The 14,854-nt window shown below is 43.9% G+C and overlaps 1 protein-coding gene across 8 annotated transcripts in view; it reads right to left on the bottom strand.

The window, feature by feature from the left end:
• Positions 1-3,761: 3,761 nt before the first annotated feature.
• The window catches only part of CCDC71 (coiled-coil domain containing 71), a 92,403-nt gene continuing 81,310 nt past the window's right edge, over positions 3,762-14,854 (bottom strand). For 6 of the 8 annotated variants that reach the window (XM_077451641.1, XM_077451643.1, XM_077451640.1 and 3 more), the window contains exon 2: positions 3,762-14,799. In XM_077451641.1, coding sequence (XP_077307767.1) covers positions 13,677-14,799 — 1,123 coding nt within the window. In that variant the 3' untranslated portion in view covers positions 3,762-13,676. The remainder of the gene's footprint in view (positions 14,800-14,854) is intronic. The other 2 variants (XR_013262282.1, XR_013262283.1) reach the window with 2 other exon arrangements.

The following is a 14,854-nucleotide window of genomic DNA, read 5'->3' as shown; positions in this document are numbered from 1 at the left end:
CCTTAACTAACTTCCTATTCTCCTCCATTCAATTATTTCCCTGCTTTTTCTTTTTTTTGTTCTCGTCTATTTTATAAACGATAAACAATTTTTTTTTGTTTGCTTTGTTAGTGAATATTTTTACACATATATTTACACATTTCACATTGAAAAAGCGCAAAAATCAAAAAAAAAAATCTATTTAATTTGTAAATAACTTTTTAATGCTTTGTACCAATGCTGACAGCTGAAGTGAAAACAAAAAACAGTTGGGGTAGGTATCGGTAATTGGTATCAGCGAGTACTAAAAAAAAAAAAAAAAAAAAAAAAATAATAAAAGTATCGGTACTCAGACTCTTAAAAAAAAAAAATGATATCGGTGCATCCCTAATTATTGTGATGGTCATTGGGAAGAATCCCCCCCTTAGAGACAGCTAAAAAGATCATTGGTGTTAGAACTTATCAGAGAGGCAGAAATTGGCCATTGCTCAAGGAACCCCTAGGAACCTTTGTTGAGGAACCCTGATTTTTTTTTTTTTTTTTTCGATTTTTTTTTTTTTTTTAACAAATTTGCAAAGATTTCAAACAAACTTCTTTCACGTTGTCATTCTGAGGTATTGTTTGTAGAATTTTGAGGAAAATAATGAATTTAATCCATTTTGGAATAAGACTGTAACATAACAATAAGTGGAAAAAAGTGAAGCGCCGTGAATACTTTCCGAACACATCGTACTACTAAGTCCGGACCAGTCTACAGTTTCTTACATTTTTTTGAGGCCGTCATGAATATGGATGTAGGTACAAGGGTTGTCCCCTCAGTCCATGGCACTATCATGGGGCTGGAGGCAAGCCGATTTGCTCATGCAGCAGGAGAACCACAACTCAACCAAACCAAAAGCTGGCAGTTAAGTTGCTTCTGAGATATGAATGGCAGGAGGCTCCGTAGCCTCCCTGGCGGTATTCCCGAGTCTGGCTCGGGGTAAGATTTCATTACCATAAGCGGTATTCCAGAGCCAGACTCGGGATCACATCTCTGGATCCATGGAGGGGGGGTCACTTACCCTGTCCCCTGGATCCAGCGATGTCTCCCCGCTATGATCAGCGAGCCGCCGTGTTTCGCTCGATCTGTGACAGCGCAGAGCTCCGTTCCCTGCGAGCGTTGCGACGCACGGAGATGGAGATCGGCGCCAAATTCAAAAAGTAAAAAACACAGTATAGATACAGTACTGTAATATTACAGTATACTGTATCAAATAATTACAAATCCCCTTTGCCCCTAGTGGTCTGTCCAGTGTCCTGCATGCAGTTTTATATTATAAATACTGTTCTTTATGCCCGGAAACTGGTGATTGTCCATAGCAACCAAAAAATGTCAGGTTTACATCAAAAGTGGTTAAAGACCAGATAGAAAACAGTGATAATAAATTAGAATCACTCGCAGAATTGAGCGATATTAATTTGTGGGGAAATGACAACGACAATTCTGCAACTCAGCACATTTCAGTGTTTTTGATTTGATTACATTATTGAATAATTTTTATTATTATATTATTATTTGTTATAATTATTTCTTTTATTATAATATATATTATAATTTCATATTTCAAATTTTATCATACCCGGGATGTCTATTAAGACTCTTGTTTGGATGGATTTAAGTGAATTATTTCTAAGAATTACAGGCCTACAATATAAAATGCCAAATTTCCATGCAAAATAAATTGTACCGCTTTCACCGCCTAAAAATCATACCGCCAGGGAGGTTAATGGAGCTGTGCCAGATATGAACTAGGGGCAAACTGAACCACGTTATAGGGATTAGAACTGCAGGCTGACCTCAAAACATCTTGACGCCCCCCCAGAAAAAGAACAATTTTGTTTGGCTTTCATCACCTAAAAAACAAAAGAAACCTAAAAATTAACGATCACCTCATGTGCAACTGCTTTTTTTTTTTTTTTGCAAACCCCCTCCCTGGTTACAGGCTGCCGTCGCATGCCCCCCCCCCCCCATAAAATGAGCAGCTTTAACCACTTGAGTTCAAGGTTTTACCCCCTTCATAAACAAAGCATGTTTGTTCTATTCAGCACTGTGCTACTTCAACTGGCGCTTGTGCGGTCATGCGGGGAAAAAAAAAAAAAAAAAAGATTTTTGTACTCACCGTAAAATCCTTTTCTCTTTTGTTCATTGACGGACACAGCTCCATCAATCTTGACCACAGGATTATTAAGCCACCTTAGTCCTCTCCTCTCCTGAAGGTGCCGTAATAACCCTACGGTCAAGATTAATGGAGCTGTGTCCGTCAATGAACAAAAAGAGAAAATAGGATTTTTGTACTCACTGTAAAATCCTTTTCTCTGAAGTTCATTGACGGACACAGCTCCATTAATCTTGACCGCAGGGTTATTACGCCACCTTAGTCCTCTCCTGAAGGTGCCGTAATAACCCTACGGTCAAGATTAATGGAGCTGTGTCCATCAATGAACGAAAGAGAAAATAGGATTTTTGTACTCACTGTAAAATCCTTTTCTCTGAAGTTCATTGACGGACACAGCTCCATTAACCTTGACCGGAGGGTTATTACGGCACCTTCAGGAGAGGACTAAGGTGCCGTAATAACCCTATGGTCAAGATTAATGGAGCTGTGTCCATCAATGAACAAAAGAGAAAATAGGATTTTTGTACTCACCGTAAAATCCTTTTCTCTGAAGTTCATTGACGGATACAGCTCCATTAATCTTGACCGCAGGGTTATTACGCCACCTTAGGGTTATTACGCTACCTCTCCTGAAGGTGCCGTAATAACCCTACGGTCAAGATTAATGGAGCTGTGTCCATCAATGAACGAAAGAGAAAATAGGATTTTTGTACTCACCGTAAAATCCTTTTCTCTGAAGTTCATTGACGGATACAGCTCCATTAATCTTGACCGCAGGGTTATTACGCCACCTTAGGGTTATTACGCTACCTCTCCTGAAGGTGCCGTAATAACCCTACGGTCAAGATTAATGGAGCTGTGTCCGTCAATGAACGAAAGAGAAATAAAAACCGCAGGAGGTGATCAAATACCACCAAAAGAAACGATTTGTGTGAAAAGGACGTCAATTTTATTTGGGTACAACGTCGCACGACCGCACAATTATCAGTTAAAACGACGAAGTGCTGTATCGCAAAAAATGGCCTGGTCATTAAGGGGGAAAATCTTCCGGTCTGTAAGTGATTAAAGCATGACATGTTAGGTTTCTATTTACTTGGCATAACATCTTTCATATTTTAACAAAAAACTAAAATTGGGTATTTGCTGTTTTTTTTTTTTAATCCATTACATTTTTTTTTATTGTTTCAAAAAACCGCTGCGCAAATGCAGTGTGACATTAAAAATGGCAATGATTGCCATTTTATTCCCTAGAGCAGGCATATGCAATTAGCGGACCTCCAGCTGTTGCCGAACTACAAGTCCCATGAGGCATAGCAGGACTCTGACAGCCACAAGCATGACACCCAGAGGCATGATGGGACTTGTAGTTTTGCAACAGCTGGAGGTCCGCTAATTGCATATCCCTGCCCTAGAGTCTCTGCTAAAAAAAAATTAAAACAAAAATAAATAAAAAATAAAAATATATAATATTTGGGGGTTCCAAGTAATTTTCTAGCAAAAAAAATATTGATTTAAACAAAAAGTGCCAGAGAAAGCCTGGTCAGCAAGTGGTTAACCCATATCATGCAACACCAACACAAATCGAGAAGATATCAAAAAGAATTAAATGACAACACAAGAAGCAGATGTATTCAAGACCACAGATCTTTATTAAAACAGACATGGCAGCTTTTGAAGATGTTAAATAGAAAAGATAAATTAACTTGTCACCTCCAATGTCCTTTTTTTTTTTTAACATCGGCAATACAAAAACGACAGCAAATATAAAAAAAAAAGAAATTTGCCTCCATTGATGGTAATCACAAAATTGAACCCGCACCTGCTGCCTAGTTGCAGAAGAGGAAGCCATTTTGCTCTTTGAAAACAACCCCCCCCCCCCCCCCCCCCAAAAAAAAAAAAAATACCTATGGTTTCTGAATTCCGATTGGCCGCTTTGGGATTCCCGTCACAAAATGGCTGTCTCCACTGGACGGAGAGGACAGGTACACTTTACAACACTCTCAGAAAATTATAGAAAAATATAGATTTTTTTTTTTCGTAGCACAACGGAAGGTACACTTTTAAAGAATTAAATAACGTCCTGGTGTTTTGAGTACTAAAAAAAGAGACACAAAGAAGACTCTTCACCCTTTTGTGAACGGCTGAAAGTCTTGAAAACACAAGGATTCCATCATCAAATTTTCCTAAGCCAAAGGTTTCAACAGCAGGGCGGTGACCGAATTGTTCTCCAACAAGTATAAACAGTGACCAGTGATTGGACACCGAAGGAGCAGCAGCAGACTAATAAGACCAACTCTCTTTCCTTTCTGTCGACAAATCAGCAACAAACGCTCCCATTCTGAGGTCTACAGGACAGGGACATACAATACAGAATCAGGTGCTTATATTAGCTGCATTTAACAAAACACATTTAGGGCCCCATTTGCACTTCTAAGATACAGTGAATTTATGTTTTACTACGTACCCCACAAACCATGATGAAGTGCCATCGTGAATGACACCCCGATACAGTAAAAAGCAATGCACCCCCGCACAGGCCGGTCATGCTGATCCAGACCCATTCAATAATTGATTGTGATGATTTATCTAAGGGCACCTTAAAGCGGAAACTAAACCCTCCTATTGGCTTCAACCATGGAGGCCGCCATCTTGGCCTCCGTTTGATCTTCAGCTGCCATGATGCCGCACATGTGATCAGTTATGACACCAGCCATTGGATGGTTTGACAGCTTGATTGAGAGCACGACCAATGTGGACACTTACATTCCCAGCACGTGTTTTTTTCTTTTTTAAACTGTTAAAACCAACGGGTTTAGTTCCATTTTAAAGAGAAACTATGGTTTTCAGCCAAGGAAGCTGCCATCTTGGTCTCCGTTCTTTAACTGTCATGATGCTCCACATGTGATCAGTTATGACACCAGCCATTGGCTGGTTGAACAGTTTGGTAGAGATTGCATCCAATGAGACATTTACATTTCCAGAACACGCCGGGGATTGTAACAGTTTTGTTAAATCGATAGGTTTAGTTCCATTTTAAAAAAGGTGGAAGTAAACCCTTCTAATTAGTTTCAGCCAAGGAAGCTGCCATTTTGGCCTCTGATTGATCTTCAACTACCATCTTGGTCTCCGTTCTTTAACTGTCATGACGCTCCACATGTGATCAGTTATGACACCAGCCATTGGCTGGTTGAAGTTTGGTTGAGAGCGCATCCAACGAGACAGTTACATTTCCAGAACACGCCGGGGAATGTAACCGTTTTGTTAAATCGATAGGTGGAAGTAAACCATTCTAATCAGTTTCGGCCAAGGAAGCTGCCATCTTGGCCTCTGATTGATCTTCAACTACCACAAATGCTGTACATGTGATCAGTTATGACACCAGCCATTGGATAGTTTTGGTTGGGAGCACAACCAACATGACACTTAAAAAAAAAAAAAAAAAATTGCCGCAAATGTGTCACGTTAGTTGTGCTCTCAACCAAACTATCAAACCATCCAATGGCTGGTATCATAACTGATCACATGTGCAACATTCGTAGTAGTTGAAGATCAAACAGAGGCCAAGATGGCAGCTTCCTTGGCTGGAACCCATAGGAGGGTTCACTTCCCCTTTAAAATGGAACTAAACCCATTAACCGTTAAAAAAAACAAAAAAAAAAAACATGTGCTGGGAATGTAGCGGTTAAATCGATGGGTTTAGTTCCATTTTAAAAAAGAGGAAGTAAACCCTCCGATCGTTTTCAGCCAAGGAAGCTGCCATCTTGGCCTCCGTTTGATCTTCAACTGCCAATGGCGCTCCACATGTGATCATTTATGACACCATCCATTGGCTGGTTTGACAGTTTGGTCGAGAGCTCATCTAATGTGACAGTTACATTTCCGGCACGTGTTTTTTTTTTTAAACCGTTAAACCATTGGGTTTAGTTCTGCTTTAAAGCTGAACGTTAAGGTTGGGTTCACGCATGTTCGGTGAGAATTGTATGTCCAATTTCAATGCAAATAAATAAATAATAATAATAAAAAAAAAAAACATTTGTTCAGGTGCATTTTTGATGCGAATTTGCATGGCTCGGGGCCAGATTTTTGTCACAGCTGCGATTTCAGGACTGGCCAATACATAGCCCATAAAGGGTGTCACTTCCCGTAGTAGGAGAGTAATCTGTGCCGAAACCCTGAACACAGGGGCGATTCAGAAGCGATCCCATAGAAATCAACAGAGCCTGGAATTCACACCTGAAACGCAGTGCTCAGAAAAAACGCACAGGACTCCTTTTTAAAGTCGCACTGCATATTTGTGAACAGCTTCAATGGAAATCAACGTTTTTTTTCATATCATGCAAATCGGTTGCATAACGTGAAATAATGTCATTTCAGGTCATGCAACCAATTTGCATGACGTCAAATAACGTTGATTTCCATTGAAGCCGTTGACAAATATGCGGTGCAGTGCGCATCCAATTCGCATATAGGTGGACCGAGCCTAAATCTTGAGGAAATACACAAAGTACTCCAAGATTCAAGCAAGAATAAGCACACCTCTATTATTTAAAAGCAGTATTAAACCCAGAACCAAAAAAAAAGTAAATTATATGGAATCAGATGCGACGGCTGCATTTGTTTCCTCTTTTTAGGCTTCCCCCTTCTATTTTCACCTGGTGATCTGGTCAGTAACACCCCTCCTGTATTAGCGCGCCTCCCCACTCTGGATGAAGGAGCACAGGCAGGCACCTTTGGACAGCAGCATTGTCAGTGTGGGTGAAGGGGGGGCGTTAGATGAACTAGCAGACTGAAGCCAAACTCCAGCTCACACTTTATAAGCAGTTACAGCAAACAGTCTTGATCCCTTTGGGGATGAAGGTTTTACATGAATAAATAAAAGCCAATCACAGTAAGCACCCGTCAGTTAAATGGTTTGCCTTATCCCTGTAACTGCTACATCTACAGGAGAGCTTGTTCTGTTGAAAAACCAGGGACTTACTGGCGGGATCATCAGGTAAAAATAAAAGCCAAAAAAAAAAATATAAAAAGGAGGAGGATAAAAACCAGACTACGATATTTAAATTTGAAAAAATTTAAATTTAAAAAGTATTTAATGGAAATTTTAGTTAAAAACAATAAAAAATAAATAAAATACATTTGCATGGGCTGTTTTTCATGAAGTAATGCTGCACAGTGACTGTCCTTTACTGATCCCTCTTCTTCCCTCCTTTCACTCATGACTTCGGGGGGCCATTTCAGGAGACATCTTCGCACCCCGAAGTCACCAAAAGTAGTACAGAAACTATGTAAAAGGGAAATCGGTGCGGAGTCGCAGGGATTCGGACTGTGCCATTGCCGGCAATTGCCGCCGAATTGCCATGCGATTTGACATGTAAAAATCGCATTCCGAACTCTCCGCAATGTGAACCAGGGCTCAATGCAATTTGTCCAGAAATCTCAGCAGGTGTTCAGGAGGGTTGCAGTATACACTCCCAGCTATATACAGCCATAGGAGATGCCATTATTCAGAAATAAAGCAACGGGCATCAAAATCTACTCCCAAGTAAACACTGTAATAAAAACGCAATAACCGTTCTCTTTAAAACAAAAAATGATAAATAAGGTCTCATGTACACAGGCGCCTTGGGCTGTATAAATGTTAATTTTGCAGGACACACTGCTGTGATGCGTACAAGTGAATGGTCGCTTGCGGCTGTATGTGGCTTTACACCGCTACATGCATCCCATTAAAAAAAAAAAAACTAGCAAAATACACCAAAAGTCAGACTTAGGCTGCATAAATGCTCACACCCACCACTCCATACCGCTACCGTCCATTCACACCAATGATCAACACATGCCAGCGCATAGACATTGAAAAATCAATGCATTTCAATAGGAGCAGTTCATAAATGAGAGATAGAGATTATATATATATATATATATATATATATATATATATATATATATATATAATCTTCAGCTCTTGTTCCCCACCTGTAGACAACTTCTGACATGTTTCGTCCTGTTCGTGGCTTAAAGTGGTTGTAAACCCTTACAAACCACTTTGACCTACAGGTAAGCCTAGATTAAGGCTTACCTGTAGGTCCATGAAATATCTCCTAAACCTACACGGTTTAGGAGATATTTGCCAAAGTACAGGCACTGTTGTCTACAGCGCATGCGCCGTAGACAGCTGCGCGCGCCGCTGTCAATGGCGATATGCCGCGAGTGGCGGCTCCCGTGCGCATGCGCGGGAGTGACGTCATCACAGCTTCGACGAATGACAGCGGCAGAGCAGCGAGACTCACGGAGACCCACCGAGAAGATGGAGGCTCCGGACTACAGAGGACAGCGGTGACATCGCTGGCTCCTGTGTCAGGTAAGCGACACATAATGGACTACTATGCAATGCATACTAGCCCATTATGCTTTACCTTTGCAGGGAATCAAAGAGGAAGTCAACCCATCAGGGTTGACTTCCTCTTTAATGGTATAGCACATAAAAAACACACACAGTCTGGCGGACTCTTCAGATGTTGACACTTCCAGGTGTCTGATGGTTCTGTCCCGTCATGATCTGTGGGTCCATCCTCCAAACCCTCTCTCACTACAGGACTCGGTAGGAACACGAGATGAATGGATGGAACCACAGCGCTCGGTGGGGGGGGGGGGGGACATTTCCAGCACTGTAGTGATGGAATGGTGGAAAAAAGGACAACAGGCCACCAGGGATGTGAGAGCACCACCTCTTCTCTTGCAGGAAACTGACAGGGTCACTTCAAGGGGAACATTCAATGGCGCTCAGCCTCCTTTCTGATTCACTACTTTATATACCAATCTCATGGAACAATCACGTACATATCCACTATACCAAAACGAACAAAACATGCCCAATCCAAATCAGCAACCCACTAACGATTGGTCCTAGACTGAGCACCTTTCAAAAACGAGTCGGCAATGGCCATTTTCATACCCCTAAGCTGCCAAGTAAGGAAGTGAGACACGGGCAACAGAGAGCCGTGCAGGACAGTTTCTTCCTCCACGCATCAACCTTTCTTCTGCATGCATGCCAAGAGAGGAACCCAAAAACAATTGCCCTCCACGCTGCCCCAGCTGCTCCCTGTCACCCACCTGCTTTCTCCACGATAACCACAAACCACCAAGTTCAATTGGGCATCACAGGGGGCAATAAGCATGTGCAAAGGGCAGGGGAGCTGACACCATCCATATTCTTCCAAGGTCTTGTTCACAAGGGATTCGGCTTTAATAATAAGAACAGTGTGTATGGCAGGGTTTTGCAAAAGTTCTCCAAGCCGCTTTGTTGAAGCCTTTAAATTTGAGTTCTAGGGGGGCGTGTTGCTTGGGATGGGGAAGCATGGGGAAGTGGAAGTTCACCTTCAAGAAGATTTTTCAAATGCAATTCTGTATCTAAATAGTACATTCCAGAGCTGAAGTTGTCAATCACATGCTGTGTGCTGGGACTCCTTCCACTGTCACCTTTGTTAGAAGGGATTCATGCTGACAGCAGAGGAAAGAAGCAACAGAGAGAAATGGCACTTAGTGCTCTGGATTGAGACAAGTACACACTATAGAGGGATATGCTTTGTTCAGATTTCATATGAGGTTTACAGCCAATTTTCCAAAAATCCCCTGTGCAATTCTGTATCCAATGTATAGTACATACCAGAGCACCTTCTGTTGGTAAATGGTGACGCACTTCCTATTACAGATGCAGGTGTTGGGGTCCTCATTCCCCTCTGTCCCGTTTGCAGGACTGGCTGAAAACTCACAATAAAGCGCCCCCTAGCAGCTGCACATGTGCAGTGAATCCTCTTCCAGCTCCAGATTAGTAGCAGACACTCTGGCTTGTTCCAGTAGTCTCCTCCTTTAGCGGAGCTCAGCTAGAGACAAAGACCACGCATGTGCGCAGTTGGGTCGCCCTGGAGTGGCTGCATTATGATAATCAGCCTGTCCTGCAAACGGCAGAATAGATAGGAAAAGGTGGTTAGACGTTTTCTCTGAAGAGGCCGTCCAACAAGCTGCATCTGTAACGTGGGGACCTTCACCATTTACAACAGGAGGTTCTCTGGCATGTACTATTCATTGGATACAGAACATTTGATTCTTTTGGAAAATCTTCCTGAAGGTGAACTTACACTTTTTACATACCTCTCAATGAGAGTGCAGTCATTTTAAACAAGCAGTTAGCAGGCATCTAATAAAATTTAAGCAGTGCTGAAGCTTAAAGGACCATAAACACTGACCGAACCCTGTAGACCAACTTCATCCCTTAGGTAAAACTGCTATTGCAGCACCCCAATATCTGACTTGATGAACTAAGGTACTGTCACCCCATGGAGAAGCTATAGCTGTGAGAGCCCATGGTTTTATAGTCTGCGCCTGGTCCAGGTGGTGAACTCACTTCTGCTCAAAGAGGTCCATAGCAATAATCTATTATTGGTTTAAAGAATTTGTTTAACTAGAATTTTTGAAAAGGGGCATCCACTGCCTCTACATACAGAGAATCCTTCAACACCCCATCCAATGGATCATCCCATTCAATTCTCATCTATAAGTTGCTGCAATGGTAGGTTAATCATTAAGAACCTCGGTACCTCACACCTAGTTTCAAGACTACCTTTCATCACTGGACCCTGCTGCAGCTCAGCTAGACTGGTTGCCACTTGGCAGCCACCAGTGCCATTACAGGGATGGTACCACATCAACCAATCCTACTGCGAAATGGATACATGTGCATTTCAGCTGACTTGGAAGCAACAACTTGAGGATCACTGGGCCATGGGGTCCTTGAGGATCGCTGGGCCATGGGGTCCTAGAGGATCGCTGGGCCATGGGGTCCTAGAGGATCGCTGGGCCATGGGGTCCTAGAGGATCGCTGGGCCATGGGGTCCTAGAGGATCGCTGGGCCATGGGGTCCTAGAGGATCGCTGGGCCATGGGGTCCTAGAGGATCGCTGGGCCATGGGGTCCTAGAGGATCGCTGGGCCATGGGGTCCTAGAGGATCGCTGGGCCATGGGGTCCTAGAGGATCGCTGGGCCATGGGGTCCTAGAGGATCGCTGGGCCATGGGGTCCTAGAGGATCGCTGGGCCATGGGGTCCTAGAGGATCGCTGGGCCATGGGGTCCTAGAGGATCGCTGGGCCATGGGGTCCTAGAGGATCGCTGGGCCATGGGGTCCTAGAGGATCGCTGGGCCATGGGGTCCTAGAGGATCGCTGGGCCATGGGGTCCTAGAGGATCGCTGGGCCATGGGGTCCTAGAGGATCGCTGGGCCATGGGGTCCTAGAGGATCGCTGGGCCATGGGGTCCTAGAGGATCGCTGGGCCATGGGGTCCTAGAGGATCACTGGGCCATGGGGTCCTAGAGGATCACTGGGCCATGGGGTCCTAGAGGATCACTGGGCCATGGGGTCCTAGAGGATCACTGGGCCATGGGGTCCTAGAGGATCACTGGGCCATGGGGTCCTAGAGGATCACTGGGCCATGGGGTCCTAGAGGATCACTGGGCCATGGGGTCCTAGAGGATCACTGGGCCATGGGGTCCTAGAGGATCACTGGGCCATGGGGTCCTAGAGGATCACTGGGCCATGGGGTCCTTGAGGATCACTGGGCCATGGGGTCCTTGAGGATCACTGGGCCATGGGGTCCTTGAGGATCACTGGGCCATGGGGTCCTTGAGGATCACTGGGCCATGGGGTCCTTGAGGATCACTGGGCCATGGGGTCCTTGAGGATCACTGGGCCATGGGGTCCTTGAGGATCACTGGGCCATGGGGTCCTTGAGGATCACTGGGCCATGGGGTCCTTGAGGATCACTGGGCCATGGGGTCCTTGAGGATCACTGGGCCATGGGGTCCTTGAGGATCACTGGGCCATGGGGTCCTTGAGGATCACTGGGCCATGGGGTCCTTGAGGATCACTGGGTCATCACATGGCAGCCACCAGTGCTATTACGGGGATAGTACCACATCAACCTTGGGCCATTGGGTTGCCACATGGCAGCCACCAGTGCTATTACGGGGATAGTACCACATCAACCAATTCTACTGCAAAGTGGATGCATGTGCATACCAGCTGACTTGGAATCAACAACTTGAGGATCACTGGACCATTGGGAGACACCCATGCCAATACTGGGGATGGTAGCACATCAACCACTCCTACTGCGGAGTGCATACATGTGTATTCCAGCTGACTTGGAAGCAACAACTTGAGGATCACTGGGCCATTGGGTTTCCCCTTGGCAGCCACCAGTGCCATTATGGGGATAGTACAACATCAACCGATCCTACTGTGGAGTGGACTCATGTGCATACCAGCAGACTTGGAAGCAATAACTTGAGGGTCACTGGGCTACTGGATTGCCATTTGGCAGCCACCAGTGCCATTACGGGGATAGTAAACCATCAACCAATCCTACTACAGAGCGGATGCATGTGCATTCCAGCTGACTCGGAATCAACAACTTGAGGATCACTGGGTCATGACATTCTTGAGCTATTGGGTTGCCACCAGTTTCAATATGGTAGTGGTACCAGATCAACCAGTCCAATGTAGCGGATGCATCAGCATTCCAGCTGACTTGGAAGCAACGTGAGGATCACTGGGCCGCAAGGTTCTTGAGGATTACTAGGCCATTGGGTTGTCACTTGGCAGCCACCAGCATCATTACAAGGATAGTACCACATCAACCAATCCTACTGTGAAGTGGATGCACGTGCATTTCAGCTGACAAGCAACAACTTCAGGATCAGGGGGCCATGGGGTCCTTGATGACTAGCCGATTAGACTCTACAAAAACGGAGGTAAAGGCCTGCTGGAGAAAGAGGGTTTCTATTTTAGTAGAAGAAAAGGGCGCCTCTTTTCAACATTTACCCAAATAACAGGAAGAATCGTTTTAATTGTCAAATACAGCAGTACCAGACTAAGCCTTGCAAGTCAAAGATCTTCTTCATCTTGCCCCGAATTTCTATTCGGACTAATCTGGGCTCCACACCTATTATTTGGAATTTAACTTTAACAAAGTCACCAAGTCGTTGTTAGGCCTACACTGGTACATTGTAAAACATGTTCATACAACAGTCCTTAGTCAATTAAATAAAATAGCAAAGTAACAACTTGTACAGAGAAGCAAAAAAACAATAAAATCACAGTGCATATACCTTAGGAAAAAAAAAAGTCCTTAAAACTATTGCACAACATGTACATATTTTCATGTATCAAAAAACGCGCCATGATCGCAAAACCAAGACTTCCACGCCCTGCTTTCCATTATGTTCATCCCCAGTCATTCCTAAGACATGGCTGTGTGTTCATTTGCACCACACATGTATACTGTAGAAATAAAGTGACAAAAAAGCCACAGAAGATTCAGAGGGGGGGGTAAGATTCAGAAATTTGGGCAGCCAGCAGCTTTCGTTCTCAGAGTTTACAAAAAAATTTGCGAAGCTCCAAAGTGTGGCGTACAAGGAAAAAACTGTAGTCTATTAAAATAAAAATAAAAAATAAAACACAAAAGAAAAGAAGCAAAGAAACACACACTTTATTGGATGTTGAGTAAAAGAGGCTGGATTCGGAGTACGGGAGATAAGTTGACCTTTAGTATCTGCTGTGCTTTCCTCCGTACATCTTCATCAGAGGATGCTTTGTCTACTTTAATAACTTTAGACTTCAGCAAATTGTATTTGTCTTTATCAAGTGTCGGCTTTTTGGCCAACGGAATGAAAATTTTAATTTTTTTGTTAGGCAACGGTTCCTGGAAAGCCTCGGCCTGTTTCCGTTTCTTGTCCTTGCCGGCCTGTTGGCACTTTTCATCTTTAAAGATGACATCCACCTGCAGCTTAGTGTTCTGTTTGGTGTGGGTCATACCGTTGCAACGGGAAGGAGAGCTGACCAAGATTCTCCCATTCAAGACCCCCAAGGTATTGCAAGCATTATTCTCCTTTAGGATCCTTCCATTGGCTCCATTTAAAACTGTCCCATTGGGAGGAGATGTCTGTTTTAATAAACACTGGTAGGCTTGGTTGTTTTTTCCCTTAGAGCTGGCTTTTGATGCGGGTCGTGGCCTAAGGCTGGCTTCGATGGAGGAAGCCGCTGATTTAATTGGAACGATCGCTTCCAACACAACGGACAGTCTCATGGCAGGATAAACTCCGGGATACATGTTGGAGGGAAAATCGACGGTGGAAACTTTGGATTTTTTTAAGTCTGCCTTTTTCAGGGAGCTCAACAGTAAATTTGCAGACTTTTTGGCAGAGGGCTTGGATGAAATTTTAGTAGCTTTGACAGAAATATCCACGGTAGAGTTGGACACCCTGCCATTTTGGTTTTTGGTCTGTGTTTTAGAAGATGAGACCGCAGAAGTGGTTTTAGTTGGGCCTTTTGTTTTTGGGGGTGGTGTATTTGCAGTGGTTGAGTTGTATCCGTATACATCTTTGCTGCTCAGAATGGTAGGCTGGTAGCCTTCTTCCCGGAGTCCTTGCAGAAATGTCACCAGCTGTGTCTCTGTGTCAGTCAGGTCTTTGGACATTGGGTTGAAGACCCTTAAAGCTTCCTCAAGGGCACTTTTCCCAGCAGAGGAGAAACGTGACCAGGAGTGTACGGCCTTCTTCTCCATGTGGTCATTCATGGCATTAGGTGGCAGTGTCTGTCGGCTTAACTTTGTACTGAAATGAAATGCACAAAAGAAAAAAAAAATTAAGACTTAGTTCATCTTTAAGA

The sequence above is a fragment of the Lithobates pipiens genome, unplaced genomic scaffold (genome assembly GCF_037356315.1).
Source record: "Lithobates pipiens isolate NorthernLeopardFrog02 unplaced genomic scaffold, aLitPip1_a1.2 Scaffold_23, whole genome shotgun sequence".
NCBI lineage: Eukaryota > Metazoa > Chordata > Amphibia > Anura > Ranidae > Lithobates > Lithobates pipiens.
Note: the sequence above shows the minus strand (reverse complement) of the source record. Positions and strands in the feature narration are given on the sequence as shown.